A 16,304-nucleotide genomic window follows, 5' to 3' on the forward strand; every position below is an offset into this window, starting at 1 on the left:
TCTATTTGACATTCCATTCCATTTTTCGTTTTGCTATTTGATGACGGTCCCTAAGTACTCATCTCGGCTCCGGCTGCACATTTGATGACGGTCCCCAAGTGCTTGTCTCGGCTCCGGCTGCACATTTGATGACGGTCCCTAAGCACTCGTCTCCGGCTGCACATTTGATAACGGTCCCTAAGCACTCGTCTTGGATCCGGCTGCACATTAGATGACGATCCCTAAGCACTCGTCTTGGATCCGGCAGCACATTTGATGACGATCCCTAAGCACTCGTCTCGGCTCCTGCTGCACATTCGGATCACTGTAATTCGCTGGGCCCAAAATACGCATCTGATTGTTAAAAAACGAGGTTGTGTCACTTGGCAGTGTAGATATGAGTATTTGGGGATGTGTATGATTTGCAAATACTTTTTAGGAGCTATTGCCCTCGGAAGTCCGAATCTGTGACACAAACTTTACCGCACGTGGCTCCTCCCACTTTCAGACTGATCAGAGACAGCAGCGGGACTCGTCATGTCAACACAGCGTCCTACATGTGTCATACCGTTATTGATGATCGATTGACGAGTGATCGGTATTTTTAGGCGCTTTGGTTTTACAATTTAACATGCATTTTTGTATCGCAAAAGCTGCGATACAAAAGCACTCGCATTTGAGAGAAATTGCGTCGCATTTTGCGATGCGATACCGCTTATTCTGAACCTTGTATTTTATTTTCACCTGGATCCATTATTCTAAAAACAGTTATCTCAAATAATACACACTAAGTATTTTCTTCAATTAAAAAATAATAAAAAAAAAAAAAAAGAGAGTGTGGCCTTGAGAATAAGACACAGACAGTGACATTACTATATACACATGTGACTTTTTCTTTTCTCTTGTCTATTTTATCCCTGAGAAAAGAATAACACGACTCTGAAAACTGAACGTTTCCTTTCAGCACACGTGACTTGAAGCTCCATTTGATGATGGAACCAAGAAGACCATAAGATCGTGTGACCTCAGAGTAATGTAGATCTGCTGCTAAGCTTTGATTGACACTGGGTTTAGTCCTGTTCTTATGTGACAGAGCAATATTGTTTTATTTTTGATTTACTTGAAACAATGGATTTCTGTTAAATGGTACCATTGCAATTTGTTTGTGGGTAATGGATATAAATGAATACAATTGTGGAGCAGTTGAGAATGGGATTCGATTTGAATTGTTGCAGGGCGTCTCGCAGGAAGTTCTAGGCAAAGCACCTCTTATGTACCTTAAAATCATGTGCATATAACTGATGAAAATAGAGTGTTTATTTTACCATTATTATCTTGTCTTACGCTAGCTGTTTTTATTTTCTTTATTTCCCCCCTCCATTCCTTATTAGGAAATGAGAGGTTTTTGGTTTATAAGTTCTGTTATTTTATGAGTTCTTCTATTAAGAGTGTTTTTTAAACTTCCTATAAGTGATCTGTCCTTTTCCTCTGTATCTACCTGCGTTGCAACAATGAAATTTCCCCATGTGTGGACAATAAAGGAATATGTTATCTTATCTTAAACGAACAGGATTGATAGAGGGTTTAAGGACTGCTTCACTCCAGACCGGGCGGTGGCAGTAATGCACCTTTAGTCGCGTGCCAACCGCAGATCAACACTATTAGAAGAAGAAGAAGAATCCACATCCGGGATAAACAAGGACACACGTGTTGAGTAACGCTCGCCGCGGTTGCTTTGCCCTTGCCTCACGCGCGTTACATCTTTCCTCCTCCTCGCGCTCTGTGGCGATGGCGGCCGCTGCGCACGTGTCAAAGGTGCGCGTGCTGTACAAGAGGATCCTCGTGCTGCACAGGTTTCTCCCCATCCACCTCCGCGCGCTCGGGGACCAGTACGTGAAGGACGAGTTCAGGCGGCACAAGAGCGCGGCCCCGGAGGAGGTCACGGGCTTCATGACCGAGTGGCAGGTACCGTCCCGAGACACGACTGACCGCTGCCAACCGTCCCGAGACACGACTGACCGCTGCCAACCGTCCCGAGACACGACTGACCGCTGCCAACCGTCCCGAGACACGACTGACCGCTGCCAACCGTCCCGAGACACGACTGACCGCTGCCAACCGTCCCGAGACACGACTGACCGCTGCCAACCGTCCCGAGACACGACTGACCGCTGCCAACCGTCCCGAGACACGACTGACCGCTGCCAACCGGCCAAACGATGCACTTCTATCGGCGTAAACCGGATGTGTTGTGGGCTAGAGAGAGCGTCAGCCTCCAGCAGCCATGTTATGACTGTAAAACTACAACCAAAACGTATTATAATCTCTTAAATACGTTGATAATACGTTATGTTCACGTGACTTCACGTCACTAAATGTCTATAGGTTAAAACTGAGCCGGAAACGGGTCAGAATGTTGTTTCTCTGGCTTTTGGTAAGTGCATGCAATATAAAAGGGAAGTATTTACCCCTCACAAGATGGCGACCGCAACACGCTTAGAAACAGAAGCTGCGCGCTAGGTGTTCACGTTTATCCAAGTATTATTTGTAGTAAATATTTATCATAGTTTCACATCTGTCAATATGCAATTTGTGAAAAATAAAACAAAGAAGTGCTGAGTTCTAAAATGGAATAAGTTTAATTCCATAGAAAATCCAGGGACAATTTACACTCAATGGGCACAATTTACAGATTTAAGTATTATTATTTATCAAATCATATCTATTGTGTAATTAATATGGATTTTGGACCTTAATGGTTTCTAGGTAACGGTTATGGAATGTGCTGCTCGTGTCCAATCAGGACGTAATATTATAAATGTCACAAATTGTTAGGGAAAAGTAGGGAATTTCTTTTAAAACAAATCTGAAATGCTGCCCAAACTAACACACTTGGAAGAGTGTACTAAACCTTGCATGAAATATGATTTATTTGTCTAATAGTATTTTCTTTGTTACCATCAGCTCTGATAAGACTGTTCAGGAAAGGTCAGATGTTTTAAAATATACTTTTGACAATGACAACCCTAATATACAGTATATACTCTTTATCAAAAGTCCTCTGATGGCATAATAATAGTATGTGCTTCGAAGTTGTCAGTGTATTAAAGGAATAAACTTAAATATTATGGTATTATTATTAAGTATGAACTGCTTTTACATTCTCTACAAATGACTAGCACATCCAAGTAGGGCTGCAACACTTATTGATTCATCACAACTAATCTATTATAGAAGTTGTCAACTATGTAAGTGATGGAGTAATAGGCTGGAGTCTCATGTGATTTCCCTTAAATAATGTCTAAACCTATATTTCTTTTATCTATTTATTGATGTTCAGGAGTCCAGGTCGTTTACAAAGCTGATCCGCGGAGAGAAAGGTCAAAGTCTGTGACCTCCATCTCCTCTTCCATTCTAAAATACGTGTGTCTCTGTGTCTCTGTGTGTCACTTATAGTACTATACAATATGATATGTTTCCATAGTAACAATCTCAATAATAGCTAACTGGACTCAAAAGACCCTTTTATCTAAATATTCCTCACCAGGACGTCCTCAAACTAAATTCAGCTTTATCTGGGTAAAATTTAGTAAAAATCTAAAAAAGAAAGCTGTTTTTTATCAATAAATGAAAATAACAATAGCTATCTAAGCTATCTCGTTTACCAAATGTACCGTTAGTTGCAGCCCTAAATGAATGCCTGCAGGTGAGTACATACATGGATCAGATTTGTTTGAATTGGGATTAGCTTTAATCCTGGTGGATCACCGGGCCTCTGCCGGAGGCTCTGCACTTCTGAACATGGCCACGTGATGGCGCTGTTGCTGAAAGGCTCTGATGCTCGTGCCAAACGTCATTGTATCAGTCCAAATGTGCTGCTTTAACAGGAGCTTTAAAAGAGTCTTTAAAAGTGACTTATTAAATACATTCTAAACTCTGCATCATAGAAATTAAGATTAACCTCAGAATATCAGTAAATATGAAAAAATCTAATTCATTTTAGAAAATGTGAAGCACTCAGACACATGTGAGTGATTATGATGGGCAGTTCACATTTTTTGACAAAATACAGATTTCATGAAAATGAACAACAGCGTTTCACTTTATCTATAGATAAATTCCATATGTTTGGACCATGTTCCATGTTTTAATGGAGAAGTAAAGTAAATTACATTTATACCCTGGAAATTCAAAATGATTGCTTTAAATTGTTATAAAGACAAATCCTCAGCATTTCTATCTGTTGGCAGTTAATAATTCAAGATGTACTCCAGTTTACTTGTCTCCAGTTGCCTCCATTGGGAAATGTTGATGCATTTTAAAAGGTCTATTACATAAAGGCTGAGACAGAATAAACAAGTCTGAAGTCATTTCAACGAGCTAAACCAAACCTGTCAGTATGAACAGAGCAGATGCAGACGCAGGTCGACATTCACACTCGACCATTAGGGACCTCCAAATCTCAACATCACACTATGAATACACACAACAACACACACATACACAACAACACACATGTCATGCGGTGTGACTGCACTTTACTTCTAAACAAAACAAACTATTTCTATATTATTTACTACAGTTACATGTTTATCTCTGCTTCCAATCTAAAGACATGACAGTTACATGATGTGTAACGCTGTAATCCAAAGTGTGTCCTGTGGCGTGACATGAAAAATCACATTTAAAAGGGCAAAATAAATCAGTATTATATTCTTACTTTGGAACATATGGTGTCCTTTAGAGGGCGCTGTTACACCGTAACTTCTGTAGAACTTACACCACAAACATCCAGTGTCACTGTTGTAACGTAGCATTTTAGGAGTTATTTTATTCTCTTTGGGAGACATTTCTCAGGGATCAAAGGTTACACATCACATGGAATAAACACACACGTACACACACACACACGTACGCACACACACACGTACACACACACACACACAGACACACACAGACACACACACACGTACACACACACACACACACGTACACACACAGACACACACACACTCGTACACAGAGACACACACACGTACACACACACACACGTACACACACACACACACGTACACACACACACACACGTACACAGACACACTCACACGTACACACACAGACACGTACAGACACACACACACGTACACACACACGTACGCACACACACGCGTACAGACACACACACACACACACGTACACAGACACACACGTACACACACACTCGTACACAGACACACACACACGTACAGACACACACACACGTACACACACAGACACGTTCAGACACGTACACAGACACACACACACATACACACACACACACGTACAGACACACACACACGTACACACACAGACACGTACACACACACACACGTACAGACACAGACACGTACACACACACACGTACAGACACACACACACACACACACACACAGACACGCACAAATAAGACAAATATTGGTATTGGCTCAAAAACGTCATATCGAACAATCCGTACATGGAACGACGACTAATCAGATTGATCATGTCTAATTGTTTATTGAGACGTGCGTGCCAAGTGGTAATGAATGGAAAGCTGTCGTCCACATTGTCCCCGCTCAGTGATCGGGGACAATCCAAAGCATTATCTGCTGCATTTGCATCCGGCCTCGTTCAGAAAGCCACAGATGAGTTTAATGTCTCCACCGGGCAAAACGTAGTGTTTGCCTGGACAATTACCTGGTGAAAGAGAGTGGGAAACGACCCATCTGCAGGTAATTCCTCTAATACTGTAAAGTAGATGAGATGGAGCTGGATCCTGGGGGCCCTTTGTCAGTGCTGAATGTGTGAAGTCATCAGGGAGACGGGAGCTGTTCCATTACAGCGCTCTATTGTCAGTCAAATAAACCAAACACAATCTAACACTTGGGCCCCATCCGTCCCTACTGTCCCCTCTGTCCCTACTGCCCCCTCTGTCACTACTGTCCACTCTGGATACTGTCCCCTCTGTCCCTACTGCCCCCTCTGTCACTACTGTCCACTCTGGATACTGTCCCCTCTGTCCCTACTGTCCCCTCTGTCTCTACTGTCCCCTCTATCCCCACCTCTGTCCCTACTGCCCCCTCTGTCCCTACCTCTGTCCCTACTGTCCCTACCTCTGTCCCTACTACACCCTCTGTCCCTACTACCCCCTCTGACCCTACTGTCCCTACCTTTGTCCCTACTGCCCCTACTGTCCCTACCTCTGTCCCTACTACACCCTCTGTCCCTACTACCCCCTCTGTCCCTACCGCTGTCCCTACTTCCCCCTCTGTCCCTACTGTCCCTACCTCTGTCCCCTTTGTCCTTGATGACTGTGTGAGCTGATTGACCTGTGTCTGTGTCTTCACATCTGGATCATCTGCTCCTTAGCTCGTACTTATCGAGTCAGTGTCATGTTGTCTTTTGACCCTTGAGTCAGGTCTGGCCAAGTCTCATTTCACTGCGGCAGGTTCTAAACTGCAGATCCGTTTATCACATGTCCGCGCTCCACGTGTGTCTTTGTGTTCTGAGCGTCTAGAGTCAATTCTTCATTAGACTTATTTCTCTGTGAATATGAGTTTGATTTTAATAAAACACACAGCATTTGAAGCTTAAAATATAGAAAACATGTGACCCCTGGTGTCGTCTTCTTCTAGTGTCTCAAACGCTTGCGCCTCCTGCTGGAAACTGCTCAGAAAGTTTGATTTTCCAAAGCTGATGAACCTACTATTATTTTGTGTATGAAAAATTTATTTTTTATTCTCTTTGTGGCATCATAATCAGTATCGATTCATAAGCCTTTTCCTTAGTTTCCAGGTTGAGTCTGAAATGTCACAAACTCCTGCAAAATGTGCTTTTCAAAATTATTGGTGCAAAATTAAAAAAAAATGACATTCTAGTTTCAGTATCAAAGTTTTTTAAAGCAAATATAACTGAAAGAAGGAATAATTATCTTTGATTCGTTAGTTTTATTCCTCTTTACATTAATGCCATTAAAGCATAACATACAACATCATTCATACAAAACACCAGATTTGTATTTTATTTTACTTTATTTAATTTGATTAAGTTTATTTATCATTTCCAACATCCAACTGTAAAAAAGGATCAACAGAAGCAAAATGAAGAAAACTATATTTGCAATTGTCTAGTTTTAATGCCACATATTCAGTTTATAGAGATATGGATCTTGCAAACTGAATTCATTTATTTATTTATTGTTCAAATGTATTCTGCTGCCCTAGTGTCAAATCTCAAATGTATATATCCAGTGTGTTTTATTTCTGTTTTTCTTCCACAGAAGTACAAGGAGAACCTGCAGAGCCAGATCTTAGAGTCACGGGGCCAGAGCCTCAGCTCAGTCCATTTCGGGGCCGACCTTTCCGAAGATCATCTCAAAAACTTTCAGGAGGAGCAAATCGGACAGTTGTACGAACTCATGCTGGAGTCCACCAAACCCAACAAGCAGTTCAACATCCAGGAGGACACGTTTGCCAAGTGACGATGCTCCTGGTGCTCCTGGTGCTCCTGGTGCTCCTGGTGCTCCTGGTGCTCCTGGTGCTCCTGGTGCTCCTGGTGCTCCTGGTGCTGCTAATGACCCTCAGCCTTATTCCAGTCGCGATACACACATACAGTTACATATTAGCGTTCAATGACTGGACGATGTGCACTTTGTACTTTTCTGGCTTTGCTTTGTGGTTCTCAAACTTTTTACATCGAGTCCCACCAAAGAAAAGCTCTACAACAGGACGACTTCACACTAATGACAAAAACAATACTAAAAGTGACAAAAACATGAGAAACGCTGGTCTAGAACGCTTCGCTCTATGTTCTTGAGTTTTGCCATTGTGCACTGGAAATATCATATTTAACACGGGTGCTGTCGCCCCACAATCTGCATCTGTTTTAATGTAATTTAACAGATTTTAAGTAAATACGTTTGTATCAGTCGTGTACGTTTGATCAAACTAGAAACGATTGATTCAAGTTCTTTATTGGGAAAATGACACCTCCTGCTCCCTTCACCTGATTATTCAACTAAATAATGTAACTTCTATCTTATCGTTAAAATAATAAAAAGTACTTTTTTTCAAATATTGTTTGTAATTTTGATGATAAACCTTTTCTGATTCTGATTTATTGATCTAATGCGATTTATCACAAGATCAAGACGACATTTGATGAGGAATTCATATTTTTCAGTTTAGATCTGCTTTTGAGTCTGCATTCTCTCTCATCCAATCATCTCGCAGTATAACGTCCAGGAGCCAAAGTGAGCCGGTCCTCTTTGGAAGCTAACCCTCACACGGCCTCACACTTTGGAGCACTAAAATGGACCAGTACGGTTCACTTAAGACCGTGGAGACCTATAAAGTGAACCAGCCTTTATCAGAAAAGTTACAAAGTGCACCTTTTAAAGAGGAAAATTACTTGACTGCAAAAGTGTTGAATTCAGCTAATTTACTATATTAAATGTTATATCAGGAATAATGCATTTTCTCCTTTTATTTCAAGTCAATGAATTCTTTGTCAAAATGACTTCACACTGTGTACTACTGTGTACTACTGTGTACTACTGTGTACATCTGTGTACATCTGTGTACCACTGTGTACTACTGTGTACTACTGTGTACTACTGTGTACATCTGTGTACATCTGTGTACCACTGTGTACCACTGTGTACCACTGTGTACTACTGTGTACTACTGTGTACTACTGTGTACATCTGTGTACTACTGTGTACATCTGTGTACATCTGTGTACCACTGTGTACTACTGTGTACCACTGTATACTACTGTGTACATCTGTGTACCACTGTGTACCACTGTGTACCACTGTGTACCACTGTGTACTACTGTGTACTACTGTGTACATCTGTGTACTATTGTGTACCACTGTGTACTACTGTGTACTACTGTGTACATCCTGGTCAGTTCTGCCTCTGGTTTAGTCACAGTTCTGCTCCTGACAGACTCTAAACCAGGGGTGGGCAAACTACGGCCCGAGGGCCACATCCGGCCCGCAGGACCTTTCAATCCGGCCCGCCAAGCTTGTCCAAGTAATATTTTTTTTTTTAAATATATTTTTTTTCCCTTTTTTGCCCACAGGCATCTGTCTGCACTTGTATCTTTAAGACATATGACGTGAAATGAATTAAATAATATATTTAATAGCCTATATTTGACCGAAAAGTGATATTTTATTTTATATTTAATTTTTGGGAATTCTTTTTTTTTCACACCAATGATCGGCCCTGGATTCGAATATGGCCCTCGGATTAAAATAATTGCCCACCCCTGATCTAAACAAAGACGTTCCGGACAGAAATACACAGGATGAACTCAGCCTGAATCTAAACGGATCAAACCCACACGGAGCGCGGCGCCTCCACCAACAGGAAGTCGCTCTTGAATCGCACTCTTCACTCGTACTTCACACGCTTCAAATAGAGAAAGCCACTCCAACTTTTGAGTCAGGCTTTTAGGAGCGTTTGCGTTTCCCTCTAAGTGCTGTGTAATATCCTGTGTCTGAGTCTTACCGCCGCTCACACAGACGCGGCGCATTAAGGTGGCACTAATTAGTCTCCTTGTCAACTTGTTTGCGTGATTACAGGCGTTTTCTGGGCTCTTGCATCCGTAATGCCTGTTTCTGCCTCAGCGCCGATTTTTGAGCCATTGTTCAGAGGGAAAATAGGGAAAAACCAAGTAAAGACGGGAAAAGTGGTGAGACTTTTGACCAGGGACACATGTTAATTTGAGCATGAATAAAATATAAGCGTGAAACATTCCTCTCCTGACAGCTGCAGGGTCGATTGAAGGTTTTTGGGGAGAACATTTGGTGACACATCTGTATTTGTAAGTTTTAGATGCTCATTAACGTCTGTAGTGACCGGGTGACAAACGCCCCGGTCAGGCTCCTGCGTCCACATTTATTATATCTAGGGATGTCAAGATTATAAAGTTGAATAATTAAAAACTAATAATAATCATGGCAATTTTAGAAGCAAATTTAAGTATTTTTGTTCAATACATCAAAAGTAGACTTGGGCTGTGAGAATGAAGGAAAATTAAAGATTTTACTGTTGTTTGGTCCCAGTCTCAATAATCATTAAATTGTGATGTTTTTTTCTCACAATAATCGTAACTCTAAAAGTCTAACATCCTTTAATCATATCAAATGTTGACAAAAATATGAAGTTGAAAGCGTCAAGTCTTTAATTAAATGAGCTGCTTAATGTGATTTGTGAACAGCATATTTAAATCCACACGCCTGTATTTTGTTTGTCCATCACATTTGCTGTTTTTGGTGCTATAATTACATTAGAATTTCTAACTAACATGATTAGCTGAGTCTCGTCTCCCGCTCTGTGGTCAGACACTTAATCCCTGAGTGAGTCACTCACAGCTCATTCTTTTCATTCTTGCACAGAAATCTCATTACCACCACAACACAATATTTATATAATCCACCAACCTTTCTGTCCATCCTCTTTCCTAAAATATATAAGCACCTTCCTACGCCCTTATCAACAAAGGAAGCCGTGTTTCCTATTTTCCAAACAATGACGCATCATCTGCACCAGCAAAAAAACATGTATTTATGGAGCAACAGCAAGCAAGGGTTGGACGTTGAGCTTTGTAGGAAACGATCATCATAATTATTCACAATATAACCAAGAACTAAAAAAAACTTCATATGCTGTACAAATCATTGAAATATTCAAATCCAAAAATGTTAAAGTAAATGTAAAGAGCCCTGCGTCTGAGACGGTCGGCGTCAGGTGGATTTCCTTTGGACGCCTCATCATCTGAATACACGCGCCGTAGGTCAAAGTCCTCGTGCTCCGGACCGACCCGGGCTCCAGGTCTGATCCAGAGCTGCTGCAGGTTTCCACAGCAACACTGAGGAAACGATGGAGAGGACACATTTCCAAGGCAAACCTCCCCCTGACCTTATCTGGCTCTTTATGTTACATTAAATTAATTATTCAGAGAGTGGGTTGGTTTAGTTGTGAACCTGCTAGAAGAATGGTCATCTATACATTTAACTTTAACATGAAAGACAATTAGTAATTTCAATATTGTTTGGTGACTGTGTCAATAATCACAAAATCACAAGGTCTGTTAGAGCCAAACTAGTCAGCTCTGTATGTCCTGCAGGCGGCGCCCTTGTGTTATGTCTGGGGAGGGTCAGGTGCGTCTTCTGATGACCTGTCAGGTGCGTTATGTTTTTTTCCTTTTTGAATATGATGTAACCTTTTATCGACATCCAGGACGTCTTGTGGGAGTGTCTGAAGACGGGTCGTGAGACACAAAAGCCATTTAAAGCGCGTCAGCCATAGCGGCTCGTGTTTGTGCACATCTCAGTGGCAGAGGTCATTTGGGAGGGCATCTTGGTTAAAGACAGATCACTTTGTCTCACTGTATTGGTCATTTCCAGTTGATTTCTTGAAGCTCTAAGTTATTTAAACTATCCAACTCTTTTAACTTGTGGTTTTTATCCTCAGATTTGCTTTGTACCCTTTGATGGAAAATCCAAGAATTTAATTAAAACTTAGTATAGCTTGGCAATAATGACAACTCATGTCTATATCTTATCTTATCTTATCTTATGTCCAGGTAACACGTTAAAGTACCTCTGACCGGTCGGACCACTCATTGAACTAAAATGCAGTAGATGTAATTATAAAAAATGTTATCATGGAATAGCAAGTTTTTTAGGGTTTATAATTTCACTTCCTGTTTGTAAATGGTGACATCACTCTTCAGGTGGGTGGGGTGTCCTTGCCTCAAGTGGAGGAGTTCAAGTATCTCGGGGTCTTGTTCACGAGTGAGGGAAGGATGGAGCGTGAGATCGACAGTTGGATCGGACCGTTGTGGTGAAGAGGGAGCTGAGCCGAAAGGCAAAGCTCTCTATTTACCGGTCGGTCTACGTTCCTACCCTCACCTATGGTCATGAGCTTTGGGTAGTGACAGAGGACAAGATCGCGGATACAAGCGGTCGAAATGAGTTTCCTCCGCCTTGTGGCTGGGCGCTCCCTTAGAGATAAGGTGAGGAGCTCGGCCACACGGGGGGAGCTCGGAGTAGAGCCGCTGCTCCTCCAGTTGATGTGGCCTCCCTGGGGAGGTGTTTCAGGCATGTCCCACTGGGAAGAGGCCCCGGGGAAGACCCAGGACACGCTGGAGGGACTATGTCTCTCGGCTGGAGGAGCTGGAGGAAGTGTCTGGGGAGTGGGAAGTCTGGGAGTCCCGGCTTAGACTGCTGCCCCCGCGCCTGGACGGACATCACACTAGGAAATTAGCCATCAAACTCTGAGCAAAAACGAATCTAATGTCGCAAATTTTATTTGACAAATAAGAATAAAAAATATATAAGAGCCTTATTTTTGTTGAATTGATGTTTAGAGAATTGTTTCTTTGTGTAAATGATGCATACATTTTGACTGTATTCCTAGTGTGATGTCACTTCTGCTCATTTTCTATTGATTTTTCAACGTTTTCTCCACAAATACCTGCTTAACTGGTATAAAACTATAATTCATGAATAGAACAGGTATAAATACACCAAATAAAGTCAAAAATGTAAAATCGTAAAAAGCTGTCATAGGCCCTTTAAGTCCATAAATGCCTTGTGGAGATAACTCTTGGTCCGGGGAGGCCATTTTAGATTGTCCCATTACCCAGAGGTCCTCTCTTAAACAGACATGTCATCTTTACTTTCTAATGCCTTTATCATTTGATTTAATACAGAGCACATTCTCTACCTCTTGGTAATTAACACTAATGGATTCTGAACGAGGCTGGGCATCCCTCTCCATTTGGGCTCCTATCTCTGCACGACGCACATGCCCACAATAGAAAATAGGCCACATCTTTCTGCATTAGACCCGGACACAGTTTTCACCACTCAAAGGAGAAAGGCTGGCCTAGCAACGCATTACAGACCCTTCTGAATAGCCCCATTATGTGACTACTACACTGACATAATGCTAATAGTGAGAGCCCAATGTACTATGCATAATTAGAATATTCTGATAGTCACCACAGCGCAGTGTTATACGGTAATTAACATCACAACAGTGGCTGAATTCTCAAGTATAATCTCTTAATTAAATCTCTGATTAACATCTGATATGACAGCCGCAGTTACCATTCATTTAAAAGTAATTCGCCGCTGCTTAAGGTAATTGTCCAGATTGACCTTTGTCACTTTGTATCACAAGGTTTGGTGTTTGTATCTCGATGAAACTGCAGCTGCGTTGCAACTTTTCCAATAACTTTGTATTCATAAACCCAGAGGCTTTCAACTACATTTGTGTGAGGGGCCGTGACCTCTGACCTCTGAGCCGGTGCAAAACGCAGTTTGAGGTAGCACAACATATTCCCATCAATAATGAGAATACAACAACTGTGCAATTAGTTTTAGGTGAAAAATAAAAATCCAATAGGCTTGACCAAAATTCTTCTGCAAAATTGACAATCCAAAACTGAACTAGAAATAAACTAGGTTTATAAACTAGATTTGTACCATCTGGGTTTGAACCAGGACTATTCCAGAATTAAACAAGGACTAACCAGAATTAACCCAGTAAAGATTAGAAAGCATATATTTTAGTTGTTCAGTAGTTCAGAAGCCTCTTATGATGACAACAAGAACAAGGCCGTTTGCGTCGCCCGGATCGGCGTCACCGGGGCCCCACCCTGGAGCCAGGCCTGGGATGGGTGCTCGATGGCGAGCGCCTGGTGGCCGGGTCTTACCCCACGGGGCCCGGCCGGGCACAGCCCGAAAGAGCGATGTGGGGCCGCCCTCTCGTGGGCCCACCACCCGCAGGAGGATCCATAAGGGGCCGGTGCAGAGAGATCTGGGCGACAGTCGACGGCAGGGGCCTCGGCAACCAGATCTCCAGACACAGAGACTAACTCTGGGGACATGGAATGTCACCTCGCTGGGGGGGAAAGAGCCTGAGCTTGTGAGGGAGGTTGAGCGATACCGACTAGATATAGTCGGCCTCACCTCCACGCACAGTTTGGGCTCTGGAACCATCTCCTCGAGAGGGGCTGGACGCTCCACTTCTCTGGTGTTGCCCGCGGGAAGAGGCGGGACTGGTGTGGGCTCACAGCCCCTCAGCTCAGCCGCCACGTGTTGGAGTTCACCCCAGTGAACGAGAGGGTCCGCCTTTGAGTGGGGGACAGGTCTCTTACTGTTGTGGCGGCCTACGGGCCGAACAGCAGTGCAGAGTACCCGGCCTTCTTGGAGTCCTTGGGAGGAGTACTGGACAGTGCACCGACCTGGGACTCCGTTGTTCTACTGGGGGACTTCAACGCCCACGTGGGCAATGACAGTGACACCTGGAGAGGGGTGATCGGGAGAACGGCTTCCCCGATCTGAACCCGAGCGGTGTTCAGTTATTGGACTTCTGTGCTGGCCACGGATTGTCCATAACGAACACCATGTTCAAGCACAAGGGTGTCCATCAGTGCACATGGCACCAGGACACCCTAGGCCGGAGGTCAATGATCGACTTTGTTGTTGTGTCGTCTGACCTCCGGCCGCGTGTCTTGGACACTCGGGTGAAGAGAGGGGCAGAGTTGTCAACCGATCACCACCTGGTGGTGAGTTGGATCCGCTGGCGGAGGAGGAAGCCGGACGGACTTGGCAGACCCAAGCGCATTGTGAGGGTCTGTTGGGAACGTCTTGTGGAGCCCTCTGTCAGTAGGGTATTCAACTCGCACCTCCGGGAAAGCTTCTCCCATGTCCCGGGGGAGGTTGGGGACATTGAGTCCGAGTGGACCATGTTCTCTGCCTCCATTGTTGATGCGGCTGCTCGGAGCTGTGGTCGCAAGGTCTCCGGTGCCTGTCGTGGCGGCAACCCCCGAACCCGGTGGTGGACACCGGAAGTAAGGGATGCCGTCAGACTGAAGAAGGAGGCCTATCAGGCCACTCTGGCTTGTAGGTCTCCGGAGGTCATCGACAGGTATCGGCAGGCCAGGCGAGCCGCGGCTCGTGCTGTCGCAGAGGCAAAAACCCGGGCATGGGAGGAGTTCGGGGAGGCCATGGAGGAGGACTATTGGTCAGCACCAAAGAAATTCTGGCAAACCGTCTGGCGCCTCAGGAGGGGGAAGCAGTGCCTCACCAACACCGTTTACGGTGCGGGTGGAGGCCTGCTGACCTCGACTGGTCGGACGGTGGAAGGAATACTTTGAGGATCTCCTTAATCCCTCAGTCACGTCTTCCGAAGAGGAAGTAGAGACCGGGGACTCAGAGGCTGGCTCATCCATCACCCAAGCTGAAGTCACTGAGGTTGTTTGCAAACTCCTCGGTGGCAGGGCTCCGGGGGTGGATGAGATACGCCCTGAGTACCTAAAGTATCTGGATGTTGTAGGACTGTCTTGGTTGACACGTCTCTGCAACATCGCGTGGCGGTCGGGGACCGTGCCTCTGGACTGGCAGACCGGGGTGGTGGTCCCTCTGTTTAAGAAGGGGGACCGGAGGGTGTGTTCCAACTACAGAGGGATCACACTCCTCAGCCTCCCGGGTAAGGTCTATTCCAAGGTACTGGAGAGGAGAATCCGACCAATAGTCGAACCTCGGATTCAGGAGGAGCAGAGTGGTTTTCGTCTCGGTCGTGGAACACTGGACCAGCTCTATACCCTCCATCGGGTGCTCGAGGGTTCATGGGAGTTTGCCCAACCAGTCCACATGTGCTTTGTGGATCTGGAGAAGGCTTTCGACCGTGTCCCTTGGGGTGTCCTTTGGGGGGTGCCTCGGGAGTACGGGGTCCGGGGCCCTTTGCTCAGGGCTGTCCGGTCCCTGTATGACCGGAGCAGGAGCTGTGTTCGCATTGCCGGCAGTAAGTCAGACCTGTTCCCAGTGCATGTTGGACTCCGCCAGGGCTGCCCTTTGTCACCGGTTCTGTTCATAATTTTTATGGACAGAATTTCTAGGCGCAGTCAGGGGTTGGAGGGGGTCCGGTTTGGGGACCACAGGATCTCATCTCTGCTGTTTGCAGACGATGTTGTCCTGATGGCTCCATCAAAGCCGGACCTGCAACATGCACTGGGACGGTTTGCAGCCGAGTGTGAAGCGGCTGGGATGAGAATCAGAACCTCCAAATCCAAGGCCATGGTTCTCGACCGGAAAAAGGTGGCTTGCCCTCTTCAGGTGGGTGGGGAGTCCTTGCCCCAAGTGGAGGAGTTAAAGTATCTCGGGGTCTTGTTCACGAGTGAGTGAAGGATGGAGCGTGAGCCAGAAGGCCTCCTGCTGGTGCCAGAGGGCCTCCTGCTGGTGTCAGAGGGCCTCCTGCTGGTGCCAGAGGGCCTTCTGC

General features: G+C 44.6%; 1 protein-coding gene and 1 long non-coding RNA gene across 2 annotated transcripts in view; both read left to right on the plus strand.

The window, feature by feature from the left end:
* Positions 1 to 16,304, plus strand: part of LOC140361608 (uncharacterized) — a 188,167-nt gene that overhangs the window by 53,127 nt on the left and 118,736 nt on the right. The window lies entirely within an intron of this gene.
* sdhaf3 (succinate dehydrogenase complex assembly factor 3) lies at positions 1,662 to 7,579 on the plus strand. Its single transcript, XM_072447091.1, has 2 exons — positions 1,662 to 1,944; positions 7,280 to 7,579. The coding sequence occupies exons 1-2, from the start codon at positions 1,768 to 1,770 to the stop codon at positions 7,478 to 7,480; spliced, it is 378 nt and encodes a 125-aa protein (XP_072303192.1). The 5' UTR covers positions 1,662 to 1,767; the 3' UTR covers positions 7,481 to 7,579.

Source organism: Eucyclogobius newberryi, unplaced genomic scaffold (genome assembly GCF_026437365.1).
Source record: "Eucyclogobius newberryi isolate DKJ021-1_F unplaced genomic scaffold, fEucNew1.0.hap1 SCAF_16, whole genome shotgun sequence".
NCBI classification, from domain to species: domain Eukaryota; kingdom Metazoa; phylum Chordata; class Actinopteri; order Gobiiformes; family Gobiidae; genus Eucyclogobius; species Eucyclogobius newberryi.

Coding starts and splice junctions, on each gene's coding strand:
- sdhaf3 (XM_072447091.1), top strand. CDS start 1,768: ATGGCGGCCGCTGCGCACGTGTCAAAGGTGCGCGTGCTGTACAAGAGG. Junction 1,945..7,279: donor GCTTCATGACCGAGTGGCAG/GTACCGTCCCGA, acceptor TTTCTTCCACAG/AAGTACAAGGAGAACCTGCA.